Raw genomic sequence first — 27,621 nt, 5'->3', positions numbered from 1 at the left:
CCGGACTCGGCCGCCCCGCCCCTGCCCAAGTCTTAAAAGCCTCTCTCACCTCCGAGCGTCCGAACTGCCTGCTGCCCGTCCCGGCCAGGCGCCCCCTGCAGCATGGCCTGGAACACCAATCTCCGCTGGCGGCTGCCGGTCATCTGCCTGCTCCTGCAGGTGGCCCTGGTGGTCCTCTTCGGCGTGTTCGTGCGCTATGACCTGGATGCCGACGCCCACTGGATCGAGGAGAGGATGTCCAGGAATATTTCCAGCGACTTGGACAACGAATTCTACTATCGCTACCCGAGTAAGTCCCACCACCTTGCAGGCCCAGCTGCGGCATACCCGAGCTGTCCCCACCGGGCTGAGGGCCCTGCCTGGCCTCACCTGCGCAGCCTGCTGCTCAGGAACATCGGGCAGGCAGGCGGGAGCGGAGGAGGAAATGCTGCCCACAGGCCCCCTGCCCCGCCCCTCTTAGGCTCCCCACCAGGGGGACTTCCCAGTGTCTGGAGATCAAGCTTGGGAAGTGGCCCGATGTGCACAAATTCCTTTCACCCGCTGAAAACTCACTCCTTCCAGGTGCCGCCAGAGACCTCCAGCCTCCCTGTCAGAGAGCCCTTCTTGATGTCTTCCAAAGACCTGAGTCTCATCTTGGTCGCCAACCAGTGGGTGACTCTGGTTCCCTTGTCCAGCTGTGCCCATGCTCTCCATGTTAAGGGGGTAGTTCCAATGTCGAGGGCTGCAGGGGTGGCTCATTGGCCTACCAGCCCTGCTGCTGGGAGAGGTGTGGGGGACCGTGGCACCTACCATCTTTTGGCTTGGAGAGGGAGAAAGAGCACCCCTGAATTCTCTCGCATCTGTGGTGCTGTGGTTAAGAGCATGGCCCTGGAATCACCAGACCTCACCTCTATCATGGCTCTGCCATTAACCAGGTGGGTGGCCTTAGGCAAATGTCAACAATGCAGAAACTCAATTTCCTCATCTGTCCAGTGAGGATAATGATAGATCCTACCTCCCAGGAGTGGGTTGAGACCTTGCACATAAAGTTCTGGCCTGGTGCTGGGCATGGAATCCTCACTTCATAATGGAGCAATTGCTAGAAGAGCACTAAACACAGAGGCCCTAGGATTCAGGAGTTAGAAGGACTGGCCCAAGGTCACTCGGGTCGGCCCAACCTCCAGACTCCCAGCCCAGGATTCTTTTCATGCCCTTGTGCTTTCTAGTTTTCCACACCATCCACCAGCAGCCAAAGACAATCTTTCTAACTGTTGGTGCTCACATAGTCATGGACTGTTGGTTTTGGAACAGTCACCTATACAAACTGGTCTTCCCTCCATGGCTTGTACACCCTCAGTAATAGGATTCTACCCATTGTACTCAGATCCAGTTAAATAAGTACACATATTCAGGATGGCAGCCTGCATGAAGAGAAGTAGAGGTGGAGGAGACTGGAGGCCCCGTGGGAGCCAGCCACATTAAGCGCCTCCCAAAAAGCCAGCAAAATCACAGGCTTCGTTAACAGAAATATGGTGCCTAAAAGAAGGGAGGTGAGAGAAGAGGGTGCCCAGCATTGGTGACACCACAGCCTCTACTGGGCTCCACTCAGGGCCATGTTTTAAGAGATCTTGACAGCTGTAGCCTTGGAGTTTAGACTCCAAATCCACCTTTCACATTGCCCACTTTTATGCTTCTTGGTGGGGGACTGACCCAGCAAATGGTGAGGCAGGCAAGCCTGAGACCCTCCTTTGCCTGTTTCACTCCTTCCCTCCAGCTCTTGCTTCTCTGTTGGCCACAGAGCCAGCCCCTTGGTAAAGCATCAGGGCCAAGGCCTCCCATGGGCGTTATAGGTCCTCCATGTGTCTGTGCAGTGGAAGGTCTCAAGACCCTCTAATAGGAGCTACAGAACCATGCCAGTAGGGGATACAATCCTCACATCTCCCCAACTCCTATCCCTACTCTCTCCACACCCACCAACTTCCTTGCATGCTCTACTTTTATTCACGCAGTGATCACTTATCTACAGGGTGGCCGTATAATTTATCAACCAAATGACACTTTGGAGAGTGAAGAGGTAGGAAATTTGCGCTAGTAGTAATTTGCCAGGACACAGACATAAACCATGACTGTCTCAGCAAACCAGGGCTTATGGCCACTCTGGTTGGAGAGGTACACCCCGACACTGCAGGCCTCAGTGAGGGGGTCAAGTGCTCTGTGCAGAAGAGATCTGTGACAGCTTTCTGGAGAGCAGTGGGATGGTGAGGAGGGGAAAGCAGGGCAGTTAAGGGGTCCATGGAAAGAGCATGCAGGGATGTGGGCTGAGCAGCTCAAGTTTGTGCAAAGACTGGGAGGGAGGTCGCTAAGCGGGATGAAGTAGTCCCAGCCATCAATGAGGGCCTTGAGTTTCTCCTGCCACGGCCTCTGGCCTCTGTGAGGGCCGGGGTGCTCTTTGTCATCTGAGCAGGAAGTGACAGAGAGGAGAGGAGTGTAGGGAGAGAATCTCGGCCTCAGGATTCCTCGGCAAGGGCAGGAAGTATTGGCAGCAACTCAAACCAAACATGCAATCTCTCCATAAGTCATCACCGCCACTGCATGAGGAAGGCAATGTTATGACTCCCATTTTACAGCTGAGGAGACTAAGGCCAGAGAGAGGAAGTATCTTGCAAAAGTCACTCAACTAGGAAACTAGTGAGCCAGAGCAGGAGCTCCGGGGACCTGAGCCCACCCTGCTGGACTGCCCTCCTCCCCCTACTCTCACCTTTCCCCTCTCTTCCTGCCCCACTTGCTCCCAGTGGCCGGTGGCCATGGTTAGGAGTTGGAGCCCAGGTGGGGCCCCGTGCCTGGATTCCTGGGCCTGCAGCCCTTGTGGTACTTTCAGGATTCTTGGCTCCAGGCTGTCAACACCTGTGTGGGCCTCATTCCTGCCCAAGGGAATAGTGGAGTCCACTGGGCATCTCGGTTTCCAAAGGAGTACTGCTCCAGCTGGCTCAAGAGCCTCGGCTCTTGAAGCCTCCTGGGAAAACTAAGGGAGAAGGGAGATCACCCAAGGTAGAGGATGCCACAGTTTCAAACCTGAAGGACTGTTTCATGAAACCGAGGCAACAAGGCTTGACCTGTGCTCCTGGGAACCTGAACCTCAGATTCAACTCCATTTAATAAAAGACCAATATTCCCACAAGCAGAGGGCAGTGTAACCTGGTGGTTGACTTTGGAATTAAACAGACTAATTAAACAGATTAATTAAATTAATTAATTAATTAATTAATTAAACAGATCTGGGTCCATCACTAAATGGAGTAAGCCATCTCCTTAACCATGCTGAGCCTCAATATGCTCATCTGTGAAGTAGGAATATTCTTTAATGCACAGGCTCTCCTGGAAGATTGAAGATGACGGGTGGCTGGGAGGGCACGTCTCATGGCATGAAACCAGAGGACAGTAAATGCTGGTATCGAGCTTACTCAGAAGGGAGTGAGTGCTCTGTTGCTGAAGGTGTTTAAGTGCAGGCTCAGCATCCCTTTAGAGATGTGGCCGAGGAATGTCTCTTCCAATATTAGTTTGAACTATTATAGCATTTAAATTCCTTTGTGCTCTCCCCACTTACAAGTGCTTTTTGCATGCTCTGTAAGGCAGGGAGTGTATTTGTTTCTATTTTATGGTGCCGGTGATGGAGGTTAAAGACTTGCCCAGCTGGTCAGTGGCACAGGCAGGGGCGAGGACAAGCCCTCCCACTGCACAGCCAACCAGCTTCCCCCAGTCTCTGCCACGTTGCTACTCCCCGGCCACCTCCCCAGGAGATTTTGCAGTGATGGGGTGATTCTATGGTCGGCTCTGAGGCGTGGGAGAGGTGGGCACAGAGCCTTGGGGAATTGAGGGGCTGGTCGGTAGGCTTCAAAGGCAACAGGTTAGGCTGGGCTGGCCTATAGAGCATGTGAAAGGCTGGTACCCAGGCTGCTGCAGGGCACCAATCCTGCTGTGCTGAGGCAGCAGAGGAGGGAGAGCTGCCATAGCCTGTCAGCATGGGAAGCTTTGTCCTCAGGCTTCAGAGACTTTTGAGACTTGGCCAGCTTCAGGTCAGCTTCATTAGGGACCCATCCTGGGAGGGAAGAGTGAGCAAGGAAGCGGGTGCAGAACAGCTGTGTACTGGTGCCCCCTTGTGACAGCTCTCAGAGCTGGACGCCAGGTGCCAGGCTCGCCCTATCAGGGACCTCCCAGTGGAGAGCAGGTTCTGGGCTGGGCTGCTTGAGTCACTCCAGGCTGGGGAAGGAGGGGAAAGAGGGGAGGTGTCTTGACAACTTACACTGTCCTCCAGCAAGTCGCCAACCCAATGCAAAGCACCTAGTCAGTCTTGAAAGAGAAAAAGAGTAGTATTACAGTAGCTAATATGATTGCACAACAGCTAAAGGGCCAGGCCTATGCTGGATGACCAATTAAATGTGCACCACACACCTCTGAGCTCTGTTACTATCCCCCATTTTACAGAAAAAGAAACTGCAGATCAGAGAGGTATGTCCCTGCTGAAGTTCATGCACTCCGGACCTTCACACTATTATTTTGTTTTTTCAGATTTTTTTTTTTTTGATGTGGACCATTTTTAAAGTCTTTATTGAATTTGTTACAATATTGCTTCTGTTTTATATTTTGGTTTTTTGGCCACAAGGCATGTGGGATCTTAGCTCCCCAACCAGGGATCAAACCCACACCCCCTGCATTGGAAGGCAAAGTCTTAACCACTGGACCTCCTGGGAAGTCCCCAGACCATTATTATTAAATGCATTTTCAGTAGCATCAAACTTTATGAAATATAAGTTAATAAAGTGGTACTTCTAATGAGGACTTTGGGGGATAAAGAGAGATGAGCAAGAGAATGGATAGGGAAGGTGCCCAAGGAGAGAGAAGCTGGCATCTGTGTGCCTGAGGTGGGGGGAGGAGAAAGAGACACCTGCAGAGAGGGTCAGAGACAGAGGTCAGGACAGCCAGGGAGTCACAGAGAAGGACAGAGAACTAGCCAGGTGGGGACAGTTAGGGAGAAGCCCTGGGAAGCTGAGGCCTCTCTTCTGCTCCACAGGGAGAACAAAGGCAGCCCTGAAACTGCACATCACCCCCCAGGAAGGCTGCCTCCAGTGCTCTTCAGCCCTGCCCCTGCCCGCATGCTTCCTCTGCCACCAAACAGCTGACACCCTGCTCCTTGAATGGCCCCCACCTTCTGTGATGCAACCTTTTTCCAGGGGTTCCCCCCACCTCCTTGCCAGCAGCTTCCCTGTCTGGTCTGCTAGCTTCCAGGCAAGCTAGCAGATCCTCGGCTTCTGGCTCCCGCTCACCATTCCCACATTCCAGCTGCCAGCTCTGTCTGCAGGTCTGCCTGATCTCAGACCCCAGCTCCAAGCCCCAAGGCCAGGATCCATTCCTCCCACACTACCCTGCCTGACATTCACCGCCACCCGCCACCCCTGGGGTCATCTGAGACTCCAACAACCAGTGCTAGTCCCACCACCTCCCTCCCACCCCGGGAACCTCCTCCTCCTTCCCTGTGTTCACCCACAGCTCTGCCCTCCTGCCACGTTCCCTCCCTGCTTTTGTAATTGTGGTCTGAATGTGTCTTCTCCCTCTCTTTCCAGTCTGTCACCCATCAGCTCTTCCCAAGAATAACCATAACACCGTGTATGGTGCTTCACATACATTAGCTCAGCTTCCTCCACAACAGTTAGAAACGTGATAAACCATGAAACATGATAATACATGAAATCAGCTGCACACATTGTGAACCTAAGCTGAGCTGCTGTTTGTTTGTGTAGGTCTGTGCAAGAAGCGCAAAGCTCAGAGCACCATACTGGGGCGACACTCACAGCTCTCTTGCATCATCTGCTATGCCCTCAACCCTTACCCAGCAATGCGCCAGGGCCTCCTCTCTCAGCCTCGTCCAGGTGGCTGCTAGCCAAGGGGTCTATGGCTGTGGCCTGGGCCTCAGGGAAGCCTGCAGGGGAGACAGATGAGGGCAGATGGGGGCTGGCAAGCATAAGCATTGCCAGGCTGCTGTGGGCACCAGGGCCTATCTGCCCAGTGGGTAGGAGACTTTGGACAGTAGAAGGCCTGCAGCCTCCCCTGATGGTGAAATCCCACCTGGGCCCTAGGCTGGCATATCTGGGTGCTGCTGAGATCATGACAGTAACCATTCATTCATTCATTCATTCATTCCTGGATTTTTATGGGGCATCTACCTGGGCACTCTCATAGACAATGGAGAATACCAGAGTAAACAAAACAGGCTTGGCCTTCCCTTCTTGGAGCTTTATAGTCTGGTGGGCTAGACAAACAAACCTAACTACAAATTGTAATAAGAACTAGAAAAGAAAGAAGAGGGTGCTGTGAGGGAAAGAACCAAGTTTAAACTCAGGGGTCAGGAAGGCCTCTGTGATGAGGTGACATTTTGCCAAGATCTGCAGGAAGAGAAGTTGCTGGCCATTCTGTGGGAACAGCATCCCAGGTGGAGGGACCACCACGGGCAAAGACCCTGAGTGGGACCGAGCACAAGGGAGGCCAGTGACGCCGGGGCACAGGAGGGAGGGGAGGACTGAGGAAAGGAAGAATGAGGAGGCAGGCGGGTAGGCCAGGTCTGGTGGGCTCTGCAGTTCACTTTTATTCAAAAAATGTTTTAATTTGGAAATCATTCCAAATTTACAAAAAGTTGCTAAGACAAAAATAGTACAAAGAACACTGTATACTCTTTAACTCCGATTAAGCTATCTGCTCTTCTCTCTCTCTCTCTTTTCCCACATAAACACATGCACAAGCACATACACTTACTTTTTCCCTGAACTACTTGAGAGTCAGTTGTACACATCATGGTCTTGTAGCCTTAATTACTCCACAATGTTTCCTAAGAATAGAGGTAATCTCTTCTATAACCACAGTAATCAATTTCATAAATTTACATTGCACAGTACTTTAATATACTGTCCCTATATAATTTTGTCAGTTGGCGCAGTAACAACCTTTGTAGCACTCCCCTGCACTCGCACCCACCCCCAACCCCAGCCAAGTCCAGGATTCAGTCTAGTGTTAGGTGTTGAACTTATTTGACCTGTCTTTTTAGGCTCTTTTTTTTTTTTTTTTAACATCTTTTTTGGAGTATAATTGCTTTACAATGTTGTGTTAGTTTTTGCTGTATAACAAAGTGAATCAGCTGTACGTATACATACATCCCCATATCTCCTCCTTCTTGCGTCTCCCTCCCACCCTCCCTATCCCACCCCTCTAGGTGGTCACAAAGCACCGAGCTGATCTCCCTGTGCTATACAGCTGCTTCCCACTAGCTGTCTATTTTGCATTTGATAGTGTATATATGGCAATGCTACTCTCTCACTTTGTCCCAGCTTACCCTTCCCTCTCCCTCTTTAGCCTCTTTAATCTGGACCATTCCTGTGCATGTAAAGCACCTAGCACAGGGTCTGTCCCATAATAGGTGCTCAAAATGGGCAGCCTTTCTTTATCTTTGACGTTATTGATTTTTTTCAAGAATACAGCCTCACCCCTTTCTAATATCATGTTGCTCATTTTTTGTCTGATGTTTCCTCATGGTTAGAATGGGATTATGCATTCTCAGCCAGAGCACCACAGAGGTGATATGTCCTTTTCAGAGTATCTTCCTGAAGGAGCACATTGTCCATCTGTCCCTCACTGGTGATGTTCATTTTGATCACTCAGTCAAGATGTTGCCCAATTTCTCTGCCGTATAATTACTGGGTGCTTTTTCCCCTCCCTTGCAACTCATGAGCAGTCTATAGGGAGACCCTTTTAAGACAAGGCAAATGTCCTGCTCTTCACAAAAGTTTGTCCCTGGATTTCAGCATCCACTGATGGAATCTTTGCTGTGAAAATTATGATTTTCCAACTTCAGCGCTCATTCCACATTTAACTGTCAGGCTGGCAGCATTCTGTTGTAAGCAAGAGCCCTCCCTGCTATCTCATTTATTTATTTACCTATTCTGAGTTCCTATTTTTTTATGGTTTTAATTTGTTATGGTAACCTAATTATTTTGGTGCTCAAATTGTCCCAGAATTGGCCAGTGAGAGCCCTTCCATCTGGCCCCTGTGTCCTGTGACACCTGTGGTAGTTCCTTTTAGTGCTTTATACTTTTGTAGCTGTCTTTGCTTCTCAAAGCTCTTTGCCTTCTGTTATTTTCTGGGAATCTAGAACCATGCAATGTTAGCCCTAGGAGGACACCTGAGATCATTCTAATCCATCCCTTTAGTTTTATCATTGAGAAAACTGAGGCTCTGAGAGGGGAAGTGGCTTGTCTTTTCTTTCTTTCTTCCTTCCTTTCTTTCTCCCTTTCTTTCTCCCTTTCTCCCTTCCTTTATTCCTTCCTTCCTTCCTTTCTTTTTTGCCGCACCATGCGGGATCTTAGTTCCCTGACCAGGGATCGAACCCATGCCCCCTGCAGTGGAAGTGCAAAGTCTTAACCACTGGACCACCAAGGAAGTCCTGGAAGTAGCTTGTCGAAGCCACACTGTGAATTGGTAGAAGGGTTGGGTCAGAACTGAGAATTAGACTATACCTAAGTAACAATAAATGATAATCAAGTAGCAATAAATAATGACATGCCCATTTGGAGCATCTATTATGGGATAGACACTGTGCTAGGTGCTTTACATACAAGTCTGCATTTAATCTCTGCAACATCTGTGAGTAAGCATTGCAGAAGGTGCTGAGAACCAAGTATGTTAAGTGACTTTCCAGAGACATCTAATTCAGGTCTCAGTGATGCTGGAAGATGTGCTTGCTGGGAGTGGGGGGTGGGATGTGGCAATGTTTCTGGGGGTGATCAACCGATGTGCATGGCCAGTTAAGGGACTCCTAGGCTAGATAAGACTAACTTCTCCATAGTAAAAGAATGGAGTTGAGGGGGCAAGGCCCTAGACCCTGGGTGTAATCCACAGCTTGGCCCCAGTTTCAAATGTCTAGGTGCCCACGCCCACCCTTGGTGAGAGTGGTGACGGGGAGCTGTCATCTCCCGAGGCGGGGCTCAGGCATTTCTTGGCCTTAAAACCCAGTGGTCTAAGTGGTCTAAAGTCGGGGGGCCCACCTCTGTTCCCCTAGACCAGTCCACTCCAGAAGGTCTTTTTTATTTTTAATTGAAGTATAGTCAATTTACAATGTTCGGTTAGTTTCTGGTGTACAGCAAAGTGATTCAGTTATACATATATATAAATATATTTTTTCTTTTTTTTTAATAAATTAAAAAAAATAAATTTATTTATGGCTGCGTTGGGTCTTCGTTGCTGCGCTCAGGCTTTCTCTAGTTGCGTAGAGCAGGGGCTACTCTTCATTGTGATGCTTGGGCTTCTCATTGTGGTGGTGCAAAGCACGGGCTCTAGGCACGCGGGCTTCAATAGTTGCACCACGTGGGCTCAATAGTTGTGGCATGCAGGCTCAGTACTTGTGGCTCACAGGCTTAGTTGCCACAAGCATGTGGGATCTTCCTGGATCAGGGACTGAACCCATGTCCCCTGCATTGGCAGACGGATTCTTAACCACTGCACCACCAGGGAAGTCCATTCTTTTTCATATTCTTTCCTTTATGGTTTATTACAGGCTATTGAATATATTGAATAGTTTCAATAGTTTCTATTCAATATATTGAATAGAACTATTAAATAGTTCCCTTTGCTATACAGTAGGACCTTGTTTATCTGTTTTATACATAGTAGTTTGTATCTTATGACTTGATGGGGGTAGTAGTGGCTCCTCTACGTGCAATAGAGCCATTCATTACTGCGCCTAGCCTCAGGATCCAGATGCGGGCATGGCGGGACCGGCTTCGGGGGCGGCCCGGCCCGGCCAGTGGCAGGGAAGACACAGGCTCTGTGTCGGGCGGAGCTGGCCCAGACCCAGGGCTATGGAGGGTCTTCGCCAAGCCGCCAAGACTCTCGGCTGCGCTTTCCCCGCAGGCTTCCAGGACGTGCACGTGATGATCTTCGTGGGCTTCGGCTTCCTTATGACCTTCTTGCAGCGCTACGGCTACAGCGCCGTGGGCTTCAACTTCCTGCTGGCGGCCTTCGGCATCCAGTGGGCGCTGCTCATGCAGGGATGGTTCCACTCCTTTGACGGACGCTACATTCTCTTGGGCGTGGAGAAGTAAGCGCGGCGCCGGCGGCGGGGCGAGCACAGTGGGCGGGGCCCCGGGTGAGGGGAGGGTCCAGGGGCGGAGCCCGGGGCTGGGGGCTGTGAGCTGGGTCCTCATCGTCCAACCAGGGTACCCGGGGCCCTGCGACATACACCACACGCACTCGCTCACTCACTTCCTGATCAACGAGTCCCCAAGGTGGGAGTTCTAATGGTGTCCAAGTGCTGTTGGAGGCTTTCCCTCCTCCTAAGACGCAGGCTGCAGGGACACAAGGCCAGGCTTCTTCTCTCCAGGGGCCAGAGCCAGACCCTCCCCTTTGACACATCCAACAAAATTGCCCTGAGAGACCTCAGCCCATGGGACCCATGGAGGGGGCGGTGTTGCAGGTGGCAGAGGAGGGGAAGGAGTGTGGGGCTGCCTGAACCAGCCTCCTAAGGTTCATTGTGGATGGAATGGGGTGCTTCTCCCTGCCTTGCCCTCTCCCTGACTTGCCCATATCCCCACCCATGGAACAGGCATAGGAAAGAGCTGAGGCAGGTGTGGAGACCTAGGACTGAAGCCCCTCCCTGCCTCAGCCTCCAGGGGGCACCTTATCCCCATCTCTTCTCACCTCTATCCACATCACTTTTCTCTGTGGTAATCTCTTGGTCTGGTGAATACCACCACCCCCTCACATCAGTTAACTCAGCCCCTCCCTCTGTCTGAGGAGACCTCCTAGGAGCCTCAGTGTATCCCTCCCCGAAACACCACCACCAGGTTATACAATAAATTTGCCAACTTGCCAAAAACCAAGTTGCCAAGCAGTCACTTCACTGAATGACTCATTTATCAAACTCTGTAGGCCACAGCAACTTGTGAAACCTATAGCAATTTGTGTTGCATGGGAGAAAATCAGAAAACCAAGTCCACAGAATGGGTTTAGAGGCAAATTGGTATAAACCACGTTTAAAGTGCAAATCCCTGCTGTCACATATAGGGCACCAACCAGGTATCATAAGCCAGGTGCCTGAAATTTTAAACATATGCCAAATATTTGCAAAATATTAATTCACTTAAGCCAGTTAGTGACTCCATGAATTAAGAGAAACAGGAAAAATACTCGACTAGATAGGAAATGTTTCGGAACCAAGAAGTCAGTCTTTTTGTATATAAAATCCGTGACATGCATATCACTCTACTGTTTAAGATACCCAAGAGATTCTCATTCCCAAAGCCATAGACCCAAAGCATAAAAATATCTGTAAAATATTTAATTGGCCACCACAGCAAAATAGCTATGGCTAAATACAAAACAAAAGTATACAGCTTTTTAAAATGTTCAAAGGGAATTATTGTAAACTTTTGTGAGTTTTTTGAACCAGTTATTTAACAAGTTAGTCACTTGACAACTTGAGTTTTGGCAAATTGGTTTTCAGAGAAATGATTTTCACCAACTGAGCCAGAGCTGATCTCTGCTGCCCACGGCTGAGATGAGCATGTTGCCCCCAGACCTGACCTGTGGACCCTTCTCCTGGCTTCTGTCCTGTCCCTGCTGCAGAGTCCTCCAGATCGTACCTGTCACTCCAGGGTAGTTCCCCTCTGCAGGCCCTGCCTGAGAGGTGAAATCCAGATCTCCATCTCCCGGGAGCTGATGGCCCAGGTGTGGGCTTTGGTACTGTCCCTCTCACTCCTTCCTAGTGGTCACCTCTGTCAGATGGTCTTCTGGATGCAGTTATGGGAATTGGGGCAAATAACTCGGCCTCCCTAAGCTTCCATTTCCCATCATTGGTTCGGGTGTGGTACAGGAGGGCCTGAGCAGTACTGAGCAGGCATTTAGGTGCCTGGCACTTAGCAACTGTCATCAGTTCATGCAGCCAGGCCCTGGGGACTCAGCAGTGAACAAGGCTCATAGTGAAGCATACATTCCAGTGAACATCCTTTGTCTGGAGAGGGACCCTGAGGGAACAGTGCCCTGCCCCCACTCCACGCACTGACCCTACAATCAGCTGGCTTCTTACTTCTCACCTCCTGATTCACACACACACACACACACACACACACACACACACACACACACACACACCCCTGAACGTGGGGGAGGGGCACTCCCCTGGATGTGACTGCCTTAAGGAAGTAGTAGCCCCTGCTGTCCTTACACGAACCCCAATTAACAACGCTCATGACTCAGAGAGCCACGCTGAGAGTCTGCCTTGGAATCCAGGACAGCATTGCTGCTGGCAGGGCCCACGGAGGCCTGGGTTAGGCAAAGCGGACACACGGATGGAAACAGGGTCTCCTCTGGCCACATGATGTCCGCCTCTGCTGGCTGGCTGGGCTTTCAGGGTACACACTTAAGGAGCGCCTATGTGCCCCTCTGCCTCCATTCTCTCTGTTGGCCTTTCTGCTCCCTCCCTCCACCCAGCCTCCGGCTCCCTACTGTCTGCAGGAAGGCCCCTCCCTTTTCCCTGGACACATATCCTCTAAGGTGAGGAGGAGGTCACGATAACTCAAACCCAAGCAAGGCCCTGGTAGCCAGCAGGAGAGGTGTGTGCACAGTGAGAGATAAGGATTCGGGGGCAGAGACCACATCTGGTTAGAGGAATTGGGGAAGGCTTCCTGAAGAGGAGGCAGGTGAGAAGAGGTTCTGGAAGGGCAGGTAGAAGACGGAGGTCAGGGCAAGGCCCCAAATATGGGCCACATTCAACAACAGTAGCCAGACCACCTGGATGCCTTAAGTGCAAGCTGCCTGCAAGGAGGGGTGGGGGCCTGAGATGGGGCCCACAAAGGAAGGGTGTGGCATCTAGTATGTGCCACTGCTGTGCTGGATACTTCACATGCTATTTCTTTCAATTCTTTTTTTTTTTTTTTTTTTTCGGTATGCGGGCCTCTCACTGTTGTGGCCTCTCCCGTTGCAGAGCACAGGCTCCGGAAGCACAGGCTCAGCGGCCATGGCTCACGGGCCCAGCCGCTCCGCGGCACATGGGATCCTCCCGGACCGGGGCACGAACCAGTGTCCCCTGCATCGGCAGGCGGACTCTCAACCACTGCTTCACCAGGGAAGCCCTCTTTCAATTCTTAGAGTAGCTCTAAGATACTATGTGCCCATTACCACAGATGATGAAACTGAGGCTCAGAAAGTTTAGACCGCAAGCCCAAACCCACAAGTGACCAAAGTCTAGGTTCAACCCCAGGGCTTGGAGTGCCACTTCTTGCTGTGGCCTCAGCCCCTCCCCTGACCTGTCTCCCCACAGCCTCATCAATGCGGACTTCTGCGTGGGCTCTGTCTGTGTCGCCTTTGGGGCAGTTCTGGGCAAAGTCAGCCCTGTCCAGCTCCTCATCATGACTCTCTTCCAAGTGACCCTCTTCTCAGTGAATGAGTTCATTCTCCTCAGCCTGCTAGAGGTGAGCAGGGGTCAGAACAGGGATGGGGGTAGAAGGGACACTTCAGGGGGGGCAGGAGGGGAACAGAGAAAGAGAGAGCTGGGGAGACATGCCAGCTGAATTCAATTCAAGCTTGGCAAGTCACTTAACCTTCTGAATCTCAGTTTCCTCATCTGTAAAACGGGAGTAATGACATTTATTGGGCAGGAATGATAGTCTACCTGGTACATCAGTCCACCAGCTAGGCAGAGAAGTGGTTCCTCACATGTTGATTTTCTCTCTTCTTTCTCTTTCCTGTATATCAGATGGAAAGAATGGGATGTTCCTGCACACCCTCTTCCACACACATATTCTCAGATTGCTCTGCCAAGAAAAAGGCACAGTATATTGAAGGGGCACATCAGTAAGAAAAGTTCCCAGGGGAGTGGCCAAGGTGGATGTATAGCTTCACAGGTTGCACAACTCCAGAGGTGCCATTCACATGGACCTCTATGGCAGGAATGATGCCCCCTGGAGTTGGCCAATTCACTGGCCCAGGTAAGGGGCACCTTAGGCTGCTGACTCTTGCTCAGACACCTCTTTGGTATATTTGCAGGTGTAGGGATTATTCAGGGACCCCATCCATTTCTTAGCCCCCAGCTCCTCTATATTTGGACTCTGCCTGAAAACCCCCAGGATTTTTTGGATTTTTTTGTTTTTAAATACAAAAGTTTATTTCTCAGAAGCAGGGAGATCAGGGCTTGTATAGTGGTTCCTCAGTATCATCTGGGATCCAGGACCCTAATCATTTTGTTCCACTATTGTGAGCACATGCTTTCCATTCCTTTTCTTTTCTTTTTTTTTCCGCCATGCTGTGCACACAGGATTTTAGTTCCCCAACCAGGGATCGAACCCATGCCCCCTGCAGTGGAAGCACAGAGTCTTAACCACTGGACCACCAGGGAAGTCCCACTGCCAGGGGTTTTGTTTTCAGGCCACCCTACATTCAATCATTCATTTTGTCATTTTTTTTCAGCCACCAGACTAGTCCAAGCCACCATATCCCTTCCTCCTGACTCATCTCCCTGTCTTCATCCTTTTTTTTTGGCCGCGCCAGGCATGTGGGACCTTAGTTCCCCTACCAGGGATTGAACCCGCGCCCCCTGCAGTGGAGGCGCAGAGTTTTAACTACTGGACAGCCAGGGAAGTAAGTCCCTCGCTGGCTTCATCCTTGCCCCACCCACCACCACAGGCTAATCTCCACCAGCAGCCATGGTGACCTGTTAATAATGCATATAAGACCACTCCCCAGATTAAAACCCTGGTTTTTAAAATTTCACTTCAAATAAAATCCAAACTTGTTATAAGGCCCTACCTGTTCTGGTCCCAGCCTTTTCTACAAGCTTATCATCTACTCTCTCCCCATCTTTCTATGCTCTGGCCATACCCTGCTGTCTGCTCTTCAAACACACCAAGCTTGGTCCCGCCTCAGGGCCTTTCTACTTGCTGTTGCCTTTACCTGGAATGCTCATCCCCCCTCCAGTCCTTTTTTTGTGGTCTAAACTGGAATCTCACCTATTCAGAGAGGCCCTCCCAGATTCTCCTACCCGGTGTTGCCTTCTACATTACCTCTTCCCAGTCACTCTCTCTCTCATTGCCTTAATTTATCTTCTTCATAGCCTGTATCCTTATCTGATAAGCATGGGAAACCTTATCTTATCTGGACTGTCTCTATTCCTGGCACCTGGCCCAATGCCTAATAAGTTCTCAAGAAATATTTGTCAAGGGAATGAATTTTGGAGTCTAACTGCATGTCAGGCAATGCTCCAGGCACTGGGATACAGAGGTGAGCAGGACTCTTGTTTCGATCCCAAGGAGCTCATAGTCTAGTGAGGGGGCCAGGAAGCAAATAGACAGTGACCATGCAGTGAGACAAGGATTGAGCTCCAGGGCTAGGTGGCCTGGAGGGAGGGGAGGAAGGCCTGAACCAGCATCTGGCAGGTCAGGGAGGCTTCCTGGAGGAAGAAATATCAAAGCTAGAAGTCAAGTAGGAGATAACCAGGCAAAGGAATGAGCAAGGGCATTTGAGGCAAAGGAAACGGGGTAGGGAGAGGAACACGGATCTTCAGACTTTCAGAGGCTGTGTTAAAGAGTCTCAACTTTATTTTTTTGTTTGTTTGTTTTTGCCTGCACCATGCGGCATGTGGGATCTTAGTTCCCCGACCAGGGATCGAACCCGAGTCCCCTGCATTGGAAGCGCAGAGTTTCAACCACTGGACCACCAGGGAGGTCCCAAAGAGTCTCCACTTTATCATGAGGGCAGTCGGGAGCTATGGAAGGTTTCAGGCAGGAGAGTGACATGGTCAGACACATGTAATGGAAATGTCACTTTGGCTGTAGTGAAGAGAACAGTTGGAGGCAAAGGGTCCAGTTAAGAGGCTGTTTTAGTCACCCTGGTGAGAGATAATGGGACTGGGTTAGTACAAGGAGAAGAAAGTGGATGATACAAGAGTTATAAGGAAGGTGAACAAATAGACCTTGGAGACTGATTGGGGTGGGTAGAGAGAAAGAAGTGAGGCTAGGTGAGGGGGTACACAGTGGGGTCAACAGATGAGACCTGAAATTGGCTGAGAAGTAGTATCTTGGGTGTGAATTTAGAGGCAGAGAAGCCTCCTTTGGCCCTCAAAAGCCCTCCCTGATCTGCTGCAGAAATTCTTTCAATGCATGACAGTCTTCTGGCCTCTCTTTGAGCCAAGTTTAAACATAATAATGACTGCTGACAGTTAAGGAGCACTTGCCCTTGCCTGGGCCCTGCTCTGAATGCTTCACATGGGTTATCTCATTTAATTCTCATCTCTGAGATAGACACAATTATTACCCCCATGTTACAGATGAGAAGACTGAGACTCAGAGAGGGTAAGGGGCTCCCCAAAGGTCACATAGCTAGTCGAGGCACCCACCAGGCTGGGAGTCAGGAAACTCAGCTCTGTCAACTATTCAACAGCTAGCTGTGTGACCTTGGACACAAGGTTGGGTTTCCCATCTCAAGCGAAGAAGCGAGTCTGTGATTCTGATGGGGATTTCCTGAGTGGGGAGGAAGAGGAAGATGAAGAGAGGGGAGGTTGGGGGCAGGGAGGAAGACTAAATCAGTCAATCATCCACCCCTGTGGAGTGCCACATGCTTGCCAAGTGCTTTACACAAGTTGTCTAGTTTCATCCTCAAGACAGCCCTGCTAAGTCACTAGGACCTGCCCCACTTTGTAAAGGAGGAACTTGAGACTTAAGGTCCAGAGGTGCAGTGGGCTGAGTCGGGTAGGGCAGGAGGCCCAGGAATGGACAGATGGGGAGGGCACCATATCTGCCTGCTCTGACTCTGGGGGACAGGGGAGAGGAGAGGGGATGGGGTGGACGGTGGGAGGTTGGCTGGGAGGTTGGAGGGCAAGGAGCATGATAGGATGCAGGGGAGACGGGTAATGGCAGTCCGGATGGGGTGGTGTTGGGCCAGGATTTGTGTGTAGGAGGAAATGTGGAGAGGGGAGACCCCAGAGGGTAGCGGCGAGGTCCCAGGAATTAAGATAACCTGGAAACTAGTGGGTGACAGACTAGATAGGGCGCTGCCCTGGGTCCTAGCTTGGCTTTACCTCTTCCAGCTGTGTGACTGAGCAAGTCCTTTCCAGGCCTGGGTTCCCCATCTGGCCATAAACCTCATCTGTTGGGTGAGGATGCCCTGGCATTTTGCTGGCAGGCTTACAGCCTGGGTTCATGGATCCCCCTCTTTATTTTTTTATTGAAGTATAGCTGTACAGGGGATCTCCACTTTCTCCCCCTCCCAGTTGATTGGTCTATAAGGGGCCCTAGGCTCCCTCCTGTAGCCTGTGGAGTCAAAAGACAGCTGAACTTCTGTCTGTGGGTAGGGGGAGGTGGGAGAGTGCTCTGAGGAGGGAGAGAGGAGGTGTCAGAGTCTGACAGGCCCCTTGTACCCCAGGTGAAGGATGCAGGGGGCTCCATGACCATCCACACATTCGGCGCCTACTTTGGGCTCACAGTGACCTGGATCCTCTACCGACCCAACCTATATCAGAGCAAGGACAGGCCAAGCTCTGTGTACCACTCGGACCTCTTTGCCATGATCGGTGAGAGCTTCCATAATGATCGAGGGGCACCGTGATGACTGAGGGCTGCCATGTCGGGTGAGGACCACTGTGACGGGTGAAGGTCACCATGAGCAGTTCAGGCTGCCATGTTCACAGCTGATCCCCATGCGCTCTGTGAGGTGGCTGCCAGCTCCCTTTGGAGGAAGGGCAGAGAGAGGTCGCCTATAGATACTTCCAGGATCCCACATACTTGTCCCTTTCCCCCATGGGGCTGGAAGAAGTTGGTCAGTCATGCTGTGTGTTCCCTAGGATGTCCCAGGGCAGACACAGTGGTAACCAGGAACTGTTCACTCCATCCCTAGGCTAGGCAAGGTGTACATTCCTATTTCCGGTGCCCATTCATTCCAGAGAATACGTATCAGCCACCCTCTCTGGTCTCTTAAAACCCAGCCCTGCCTCCAAGGAGCGCCTCACAGTGTAGTAGAGAGATGGCCATGCCACCAGATAATCTCCCTACAGTGGAGAAAAAGATTCTCCCTCAAGGTGCTGTGGAAGCCGGATGGGAGGCATTTTGCCCAGTTATGGGGTCAAGGTAGACTTCCTGGAGCAGAGTGGAAGGCTCAGTGAGAGTTAGGTAGTAAGTAAGGCATGGAGGGCCTTCTAAGAAGATCCCAGCATGAATAAAGCTGCAGGGGTGGGAAATAGCTGGGGCGTGTGAGTCATTTGACATCTCTGTAGCTAAAGGACAGGATGTCTGCCTGAGCTCCGCTGGGCCCATCTAACACCTCTTCTCCCGGGCCCACCGGCCCTGTCTGGTCTGGCCAGGCACCCTCTTCCTGTGGATGTACTGGCCCAGCTTCAACTCAGCTGTGTCCAATCACGGAGACGCCCAGCACCGAGCTGTCATCAACACCTACTGCTCTTTGGCAGCCTGTGTGCTCACTGCGGTGGCACTGTCCAGCGTCCTGCATAAGAAGGGCAAGCTGGATATGGTGAGCGTGGGGCGGGGGAGCAGTGGGGGGCCTTGGGAGGAGCTGTGGCCACGACTGCCTGTGCCCCGTGGGCACTGATCACCATGCCCTGCCGACAACGCTGTGAAGCAGGTAGCGTAAGGGTTGTCGCACCCATCTTGCAGATGAAGAAACAGGGGCTCCGGGAGAAATGATTTGTCCAGATGCCATAGCTGGCTTTAGGCAGAGCCCAGAACCACATTCTTGGCGGTTCTATCGTGCAGGCTGCTCTGGATGAACTGGCTCCTCGCGTTCTCCTCCCCGCAGCCTGGGTGCTGGCAGCTCTTCTGGACTGAGCGAGGTGCTGCCAACTCTGCCAACTTCTGATCCTCCAGACACTGGCCCTCAGCCTTCCTAGCACTGCTTTCACCTGCCCTATCCCACACACCAAAGGGGGAATCCCTTCGATGCATTTGGGAGGTTTGTGGGAATGTGGTGTTGCCCAGTGTCCTTTATATCACGCCACTGGGACATGTGTTTCTGTCATTAGCGGGAGGGGCCAAACCCCATGGGTGTTGGTAGATTTTTCTGTAAAAACACAACCACCTCTCTATTTGCTATTCTGACACTAGCTTCTAGACATGGGCACATGTGTGTCAAGACACTGCCAGGAGTGCCCGTTATTCCGGGACACAGCCCGGAGCCCCTGGATGCACTGACCGATCACTGCACAGAGAGGTGGGGACTCAGGAAGCAGGGGGAAGAGAATCAGACACGCTGACGTGGGCACATGCAGGGGGGGACATGGAATAGGGTCAAGGTCAGGGGCTCTGGCTCCACAAAGACCTGGATCAAGACACCTTTCTGCCCCTTGCTAGCTTTGTGGTCTTCAGCAAGTCCATTAACCTCTCTGTGCCTCAATTTCCTCATCTGCAAACGTCAAAAGATAACTGTACTTACCTCCTGGGCTTGTTGTGGAGAGGAAACAACATCCCCACAAGCCAGCGACACAGTCTATGGCGCAGGTAGGCGCTCAGAGAGTCAGCTGGTGCTGGTGTAGGCTCACAGAGTCTGACATGGGTGCGTGTGAATGAATAGGCCCCAGAGGTGCCTGACGTTGGCACACGGGCACGTAGAGAACATCAGACATGCAAACCTGGGCACACAGGGATGTGTGGCAGCCAGATACAAAGGGAACATGCAGATGTGCTGATGGAACTCATTGGCATGGACACAGAACACTGATTTGTGCACACGGAAAAAGCCCAGAGCGCTAGTGTGGGTGGCACATGTGCAGAGAACACAGGGGTGGCTGTCCGAAGCCTGGGCCCAGGCTGGAGCCCTCCGCAGTCTCCTGGCTTGCTGAGATGCACTCTGAGCCATCCCTGGCTCCCAGGTGACACCCACGCATAGGAGGTCAACTTGGGCTATGGGTCAGCTCCTCCAGGACGCTACTCTGGGAGAGGACTGAGTTCCTGCCCGCTCTGCCTGCCCTGCTCAGGTGCACATCCAGAATGCCACGCTCGCGGGAGGGGTGGCCGTGGGCACCGCCGCCGAGATGATGCTCATGCCTTACGGCTCCCTCATCATCGGCTTCATCTGCGGCATCATCTCCACCCTGGGTTTTGTGTACCTGACGGTGAGGGCCCCAGGCCAGGGGCTGGGGGCTGGAGAATGCTTGGGTCTCTGTGTTCCTGGCAGTGGGGGGTGGTCCCTAGGGAGGGGGTGGGGGACTGGGGAATCCGGGGTCTCTCTGTATTTAGAGCCTCCAGAATCCTGGCCTCCCCACATCGTGCCACAGCCCCCTGCCTGAGCAGCACCTATCTCCCCTTTCCAGCCATTCCTGGAGTCCCGGCTGCGGATCCAGGACACGTGTGGCATTCACAACCTGCATGGCATTCCCGGCATCATAGGTGGCATTGTGGGTGCTGTGACGGCAGCCTCCGCCAACACTGAGCTGTATGGGCAGGAAGGGTAAGAATGGAGGAGGTAGAGGGAGGTTGAGCTCCCTCCTTCCTTCTCCATTCCTCCTTCCTACTGTCCCTTTTGGGTCCAAAACTGTGTCTCTATCCCCTTTCTTGCCCAGTCTGGACCACTATTTCATGGGCCTTCTCTCCTCAACCTCTGTCCTTCCATAAGAATCTTAGAGACCGTCTGATCTTTTCAGTGCCCCCATTTTGCAGACGGGAAGGCTGAGGCCCAGGGATTATTGAGCCTTGGTGTCCACTCGTGTGTGGGGTGGCAGCAGGCGGTGACTTGGCCTCTCCGTGGGGCCCTGACCTGACCCCTGTTTCCACCCCAGGCTTGCCTTTGCCTTTGGCCTTGGAAGTTCCACACTGAGCTGGAACGCAAGCACACAGGGCAAGTTCCAGGCTGCTGGTCTCTTTGTGTCGCTGGCCATGGCCCTGGTGGGAGGCATCATCGTAGGTGAGTGGGACTGGCTGGGCCAGAGAAGGTGGGGCCCGTGGTTGGGGGACCTAAGAATGTGTGCCAGAGGTCAGCTGGGGCTCCCAGAAACCCTTTGTCTCTGCACTTATAGCGGTGAGACTGAGGGGATTTTTCTAGTCAAGGGAAAGGGCTGGGTAAGTAGAGAAGTCATCCCTGACCTCCAACTTCCTTTAGGGGTCATTTTGAAATTGCCATTCTGGGGACAAGCCGCTGATGAGAACTGCTTTGAGGATGCAATCTACTGGGAGGTGAGTTTTACTGACTTGTCCCCCCACACAAGGGTGGCTGCATTCCTCTCTCCCTGGACCACATCAGCTGGGCTGGGGCCTGGGAAGCAGGAAGCTGAGGGTTGGAGGACAGAGCCTGTGTCATCCTGCTCCTTTATCCAGGAGGCTGTGTCTCTTGGGGGTTGAAGGCTGCATTCTAGAGCATTCTAGAGTAATTCCCAAAGCCTAGTCCCCTGTGTTCCCCAGAGCAGAAGCACCACCTGGGAGCTCGTGAGAAATATAAATTCTCAAGTCCAACCCCGAGCTCCTGATTTCACAACTCAAGAGGTGGGGCCCAGCACTGTTTGCAAGCCCTCCACCTGACTCTGATGAAAAACTCATCTGTGAACCACTGCCCAAGACCAGTGGGTTTGGGTCCTTACATGCACATTGGAATCACCTGGAGAGCTTTAAAAGCTTTCCAAGCTCAGGTCTCAGCCTCCAGAGACTTGGAGTTAATTGGTCTTGTGAAGGGCCTGGGCATTAGAATTTTTCAGTACTTAAAACCTCCCAGGTGAATCTGATATACAGCCTGGGTTTAGAATCACAGTGCAGTGCTTAGCTTCTGTATTCATAAGAACCGCCTGGAAAAACTCAGTTTCCCAGAGGCTAGCCCAGAAATTCCATTTCAGTAGGGCCTGGGACTCTGCATAGGAACAAGCTCCCAGGTGGCCTTGTACTAACACTTCTCCCAGCATCAAGAGAAGTGTCAGTACAAAAATCCAACTTGAGAAACATTGTTCTAGAAGCTAAAAGTAGTAGAATGTCACAGAACTCAGTTTCTTTAAAAACATGCCACAGGGCTTCCCTGGTGGCGCAGTGGTTGAGAGTCCACCTGCCGATGCAGGGGACACGGATTCATGCCCCGGTCCGGGAAGATCCCACGTGCCGCGGAGCGGCTGGGCCCATGAGCCATGGCCGCTGAGCCTGCGCGTCCGGAGCCTGTGCTCCGCAATGGGAGAGGCCACAACAGTGAGAGGCCCGCATACAGCAAAAATCAAAACAGAAAACATGCCACAGTTTGGGCTTTCTGTGGCTTCAGGATGGCCTTCCTCCCCACGAATCATTATTAGAGGTATTTACCTGCATTAGGTGATGGAGGATGACACAGAGGGCCGTTCTTGCCTCCTGCACTTCCCCCTCCTGACAAGGGCAAGGACCTAGCCTGTGTCTGTGGCCCCTGAGACAAGGGTCTGCCCATCATTGTCCTTCATTTGGCTTTGTATTATTTTATTACTGAAGTATGGTTGAATTACAATATTATATTAGTTTCAGATGTGCAGCATAGTGATTCAATATTCTAATAGATTATACTCTATTTAAAGTTATTATAAAATAATAGCTATATTTCCCTGTGCTGTATACTATATCCTTGTAGCTTATTTTATACATGGTGGTTTGTACCTCTTAATCCCCTACCCCATCTGGCCCCTCCTCCCTTCCCTCTCCCCACTGGTAACCACTAGCATCCCATCCCCTACCCCATCTGGCCCCTCCTCCCTTCCCTCTCCCCACTGGTAACCACTAGTTTGTTCTCTATATCTGTGAGTCTGTTTCTGTTCTGTTCTATTCATTTGTTCATTTTATTTTTTAGATTCCACATATAAGTGATAATGTACAGTATTTGTCTTTCTCTGATTTATTTCACTAAGCATAACACCCTCCAAGTCCATCTATGTTGTTACAAATGGCAGAATTTCATTCTTTTTTATGGCTGAGTAATATTCCATTCTCTCTCTATACCATGTCTTCTTTATCTGCTTATCTGTTGTTGAACACTTAGGTTGCTTCCATATCTTGGCTATTGTAAATAATGCTGCTATGCACATTTTGGTGCATATGTCTTTTCAAATTAGTGTTTCCATTTTCTCCAGATATATATCCAGATATATATCCAGGAGTGGAATTGCTGGATCATATAGCAGTTCTATTTTTAGTTTTTTGAGGAACTTCCATACTGTTCTCCATAGTGGCTGCACCAATTTTCATTCCCACCAACAGTGTCCAAGGGTGCCCTTTTCTCACATCCTCACCAACGTTTGTTATTTGTAGACTTTTTGATGGTAGCCATTCTGACAGGTGTGAGGTGATAGCTCATTGTGGTTTTGATTTGCATCTCTTATGATTAGTTGGCTCTGTATTTTTAAAATCATACCAGAAGTTTTCAGGGTAATCCAATTATATGTACATAACTAATAAGCCTTTTCAATTCACTCTCTTTAAATTATTTTTAAATTATAACATGAATAGAAGCTCATTAAAGAAAATCTGGAAATAGAGAAAAATAGAAAGAAATCCCATCACCCTCATTCAAGCACTATTAATAGTCTCGATATATTTCCTTCCAGCCCTTTTTTAAAAATCGGCATTGATTTTTCATACATAGCTGAGATGATATTATACTTGATTTGGTATCCTGCTCTTTTTCTTTATCTCTCTATCATAAGAAGTGTTTTGTGTTATTACATTCTGAATAAACTTTATTTTTTTAGCAGTGTAATTATTTTCATTCTACATTTGAAGTCAGAACTTAAAACTATTTCAGACACCACAATTAGAAACCACACAGATTTAATGCTGATGAAATAAACTAAAAAACATTATCAATTCCCATATGTAGATGTTCTCTCTTTTCTTTTTCTTTTCTTTTCTTTTTTTTTTTTTGGCCATGGCACAGCTTGTGGGATCCTAGTTTCCCAAACAGGGATTGAACTGGGGTGGCCACAGCAGTGGAAGCTCCAAGTCCTAACCACTGGACCACCAGGGAATTCCCTCTTGGTTCTGTTTTGATCTTTATAATTTATTCTAAGTTCACACCTTCTCTGTGCTATATACCCTTCAGCAGTGCTCAGTTTCAAGTAATATAATTCCGTGTCAATGGAAGTAAGCCACCATCAAGCCATTCCCATGGCCCCTGGCCTCTGGGTAGTCTACCTGGGAGATAAGGTGGCTTCCCAGAGGACAGAAGTGAGACAGATATTCCCCAGGACAACAGATGAGGGAGTCTTTAGGATCAAATCTGAGCCTTGAGGCCAAGGTTGGGCTGATCTGCCCCACCCCTACTGCACCTACCAATCCACTTCTGGCTTTCCCTGCATCTCCCCCTACCTCACTTTTGGACCTGCCTGCACTTCAGGGAGCTTGCCATGCTGCCTCTCACCTGGCACACTACTACTCCTCTTTCAAAAAGTGTGTTCAGCACAATGGAATCCCCCTAGGCTGGGTTATCAGTCTCTTGGGTGCACTTACAACTCTTACTGTCACTGTGCACTTCACTTGAATGCCTTCCCATTGCTCTAGTGGGTCAAGGACTGTGCCTTGGCCTTGCAGTGCCCTAGCACCCTGGACAGTGGCTAAGTGAACTAGGAGCTGGATACCTGTGCGAAAGACTGCCCTGCTTTGCGTACATGCAAACTGCACGGTGATCACAAGGTGGCGCCCGCCACACACCATTTGCCGCTCCTGACTTGCCCAGGCTGTTCTAGTTCCACCAGGTACACCTGCCCGGCCTGAGGCAGGGCCCTCGGAGCTGCCTCCTCTCTCTGCAGATGCCCAAGGACCAGAAGAGTATTGTTTTCCGTTCTGAGGACCCCACCCTCAAGCCCTCAGAACCTTAAACTCCCAGGGCAAGTGAGAAGCAGGTGAGCATGAGTTTGGCTTGTCAGTGGGGGCCCAACTCTGGGAATCAGATGCCACCAGCAAAGGGGCAAAAAGAAAGCATCAAGAAATGAGGATGTGAGCTCCCACACCCCCCTACCCACCCACCCACAGCGGCATGCTGGGGTTGGTGGGAGAGGCACTCAGAGTCAGACTATGCGCCTACTGGACAGACACGATAATTTGTGGAAAGCACCCTGGACTGGAAGAGTGACTTTGAGGAACTCTTCACCCCAGAGACTGAGCCTCACTTTCCTCATTTATAAAAGTGGAGAAGACAGGTCTGGCTCTGTTCAGTAGATCAACTCAGGCGACACGCTTCCTTCCTTCCTTATCTCGCTCTCCTTCCTTTTTTTCCATCAACTAACATTTCCTTGCTCCCTCTGTGGAATGCACCAAGCCCTTTCTCATGTCTTTTGCATCTGACCCTTCAGAGACCTCTACAGACAGGTGCAGTTACTTCCCTCTTTTTAATAGATGAGGAAATTAAGGCTCAGAGAGGTTCAGGATCTTCAAAGCCACACAGCGCAAGTGGAGGAACTGGGGGTCTCTCCAGGTCACTATCATTGCTCTTATCGTAGTTATCTGACCTCTTCGAAGACCAGAGTTTGGAAAGAGCTGTGTCTGGGACACAGGCTGAGTGATGTGGCAGGAGAGGATGCTGGGGTTTAAGGAAAGAGAAAACAGAGGCTGTCACCGGTTGCTTCTAATGCTGCCCGTCTTGTTCAGAAAAGGAAAAGGTGCCCGAGGGGTTACTGCAGAACATGACAGTGGCCCGCTGCTGTTGGCTCTCTCCCTGCAGGCTCCACAGACTGTTTCAGCGTTCCCCAAGGAGCCAGTTCTGATCAAGCTGGGAACAAAAGAGCAAGGCGAGCGGCACTCCACCTGCTGGCCCGGGCCAGGGTGCCTCCATCTCTCCCGCCGCCTTCATCCCAGGGGACCTGCCTGAGAATGGAGGAGGAGCTATAGACAAAGTGGGCATCCAAGCCAGGTTCTGGCTGCAGGAAGCCTGCCACCAGGGGTCTTGGTGGCCACATCCTGAGAAAAGCAGGCAGGAGTGGGGCTGGGGGCTGGAGGTGGACCCGAGCCCTCCTACGAGACAACGTAGCTGCCAACCACCGACTGCTGGGCTCTTCCACTCCCTTCCTGCCCCTCAGCCAGTATCTCCCATGCCCCCTGAATCCTCCAGACCTCTCTGTGCCATGCAGATGGTAGCCTCCGTGAATAAAACGTTCTTGGTGTTCTTTGTAGAATGGGTATTAATGCTCCAACAGGGCCAGTTTGAGGGAGAAAAAGACCGAGGAAACCTCCTGCTTCAGTCCTGACCTCCCACCCCAAGTGCCACTCACACTGCAAGGAAAATCATCCCAGGCTGAAGAGGAGGGTGCTGGAGTCTGCCCAGCCTGGAGCCCGCCCCCACCCTCCCCCAGCAGGGCTCAGCTTTTGGACTGGGATCTTTCCCCAAGGCCCCTCCTTACTTCACATCAGCCACCCCAGAAACGCCCATTTTGTGAAACTCCATGCCCACTGTGCCCTCCATGTGACCCGGCTCCCTTTCAAGGGCACTCAGGCAGGTGAGAGAGTAGAGAGATAGGGCTTTTGTGGCCAATCCCCCTCCCCCAACCCTTCCCGCCTTCCTCCCTGCCATGCCAGTCCTGCTTTCCCTCCACACTGGGAGAATATTGCAGTAATTCAGATCTTCCATCATTTATTAAGGCCTGCCACCACACAGGGTTCCTGCCCTCAGGGGGCTCACAGTGTAGCTGGGGGATTAAACTGACATCCAGAATCCACCCTGAACTCTGGCAGGCATTCAATGCCCAGGTGGCTTACCAGAGTGGGCCACCTGTGCAGGGTTTTGGAGGCTGAATAGGAGTTTACCAGAAGGATGGCAAAGGGACAGCATGGGCAGAGACCCAGGGATGGGGATCAGCATGGCAAGGTTTGGTATGGCTAAAAAGGAGGTGAGGCAGAAGTGTGCCAGCTGGAGAATAAGAAGCAGAATCCAGATCCTTTGTGGAGCAAAGACTCCGGGAAGAAGGGGTGAGGGGAGAGGAAGGAGAAGGTCTCTCCTGCCTCCAAATCGCCCTCCCCGTCCTCCTCGCAATTCACACGTACATACGCACTCAGGCCTTCATTCCGCTTGCCAGAGGAGCGGGAGGAGGCGGCGAGGAGGAGGAGCTGAAATGCAACCTATTCATGTTCCCCGAGATGTAACACCCCTCATTTTCCATGCTGGGTAAAGACAAAAACCCTTTACAACCTGTTTCTGGAACTTGTCAGCAGCTGCCAAGAGGAGCGTGTTAATTAAACGTCGGCAAAGATGGAAGCCGGAGGCCCCGGCTCTAATTGGACAGTTTGCTTCACCGGATTGAAAAACATTGTGACAAAGAAGGAGGTGCGCGGCGGCTCGGCAGGGGTGCGGCGTGGCGGGGAGGGGAGCGGCGGCTTTGATTTCAGCTGATCCTCACCCCAGCCTCCCTCCCCCTGCAGAGCTGGCCCAGCCTAGCCCAGCCCGGCACGCCCACGGAGGGCCTGGGAGGGGCGGCGGCGCCGGAGAGGTACGGGTGAAGGAGATCCCGAAGCCTGACGGCCCTGAGGTCCCGCTGGCAGTCTCGCCCAGTAGTAGGCCCAGACAAGGACCAGGCTTTGGGGGCTCTGGGGGGGCCCCTTCCTCTGATGACACGACCTGGGTTCTGGTGGCTGTGCAGGGAGGGCACCGAAGGCAAGGGTCCGGCAGTTGCCTCAGGATAATGTCGAG

The 27,621-nt window shown here is 51.4% G+C and overlaps 1 protein-coding gene across 1 annotated transcript; it reads left to right on the top strand.

Annotated features, from left to right (window-relative positions):
* On the top strand, positions 1 to 26,110 carry RHCG (Rh family C glycoprotein). The gene is made up of 11 exons (XM_007470520.1): positions 1 to 289; positions 9,931 to 10,117; positions 13,337 to 13,487; positions 17,431 to 17,578; positions 18,365 to 18,531; positions 19,991 to 20,128; positions 20,327 to 20,463; positions 20,792 to 20,916; positions 21,112 to 21,185; positions 24,752 to 24,844; positions 25,663 to 26,110. The coding sequence occupies exons 1-10, from the start codon at positions 103 to 105 to the stop codon at positions 24,818 to 24,820; spliced, it is 1,383 nt and encodes a 460-aa protein (XP_007470582.1). The 5' UTR covers positions 1 to 102; the 3' UTR covers positions 24,821 to 24,844; positions 25,663 to 26,110.
* The last annotated feature ends 1,511 nt before the right edge of the window (positions 26,111 to 27,621 follow it).

Source organism: Lipotes vexillifer, unplaced genomic scaffold (genome assembly GCF_000442215.2).
Source record: "Lipotes vexillifer unplaced genomic scaffold, Lipotes_vexillifer_v1.1 scaffold412, whole genome shotgun sequence".
NCBI lineage: Eukaryota > Metazoa > Chordata > Mammalia > Artiodactyla > Lipotidae > Lipotes > Lipotes vexillifer.
This window is presented reverse-complemented; position numbering and strand designations above follow the sequence as displayed.

What these genes read in the sequence shown, in the direction of transcription:
- RHCG (XM_007470520.1), top strand. Translation starts at nt 103, where the DNA reads ATGGCCTGGAACACCAATCTCCGCTGGCGGCTGCCGGTCATCTGCCTG. An exon ending in ATTCTCTTGGGCGTGGAGAA is followed by an intron (nt 10,118 to 13,336) that starts GTAAGCGCGGCG and finishes GTCTCCCCACAG; the next exon opens with CCTCATCAATGCGGACTTCT. An exon ending in TGGGTTTTGTGTACCTGACG is followed by an intron (nt 20,129 to 20,326) that starts GTGAGGGCCCCA and finishes TCCCCTTTCCAG; the next exon opens with CCATTCCTGGAGTCCCGGCT.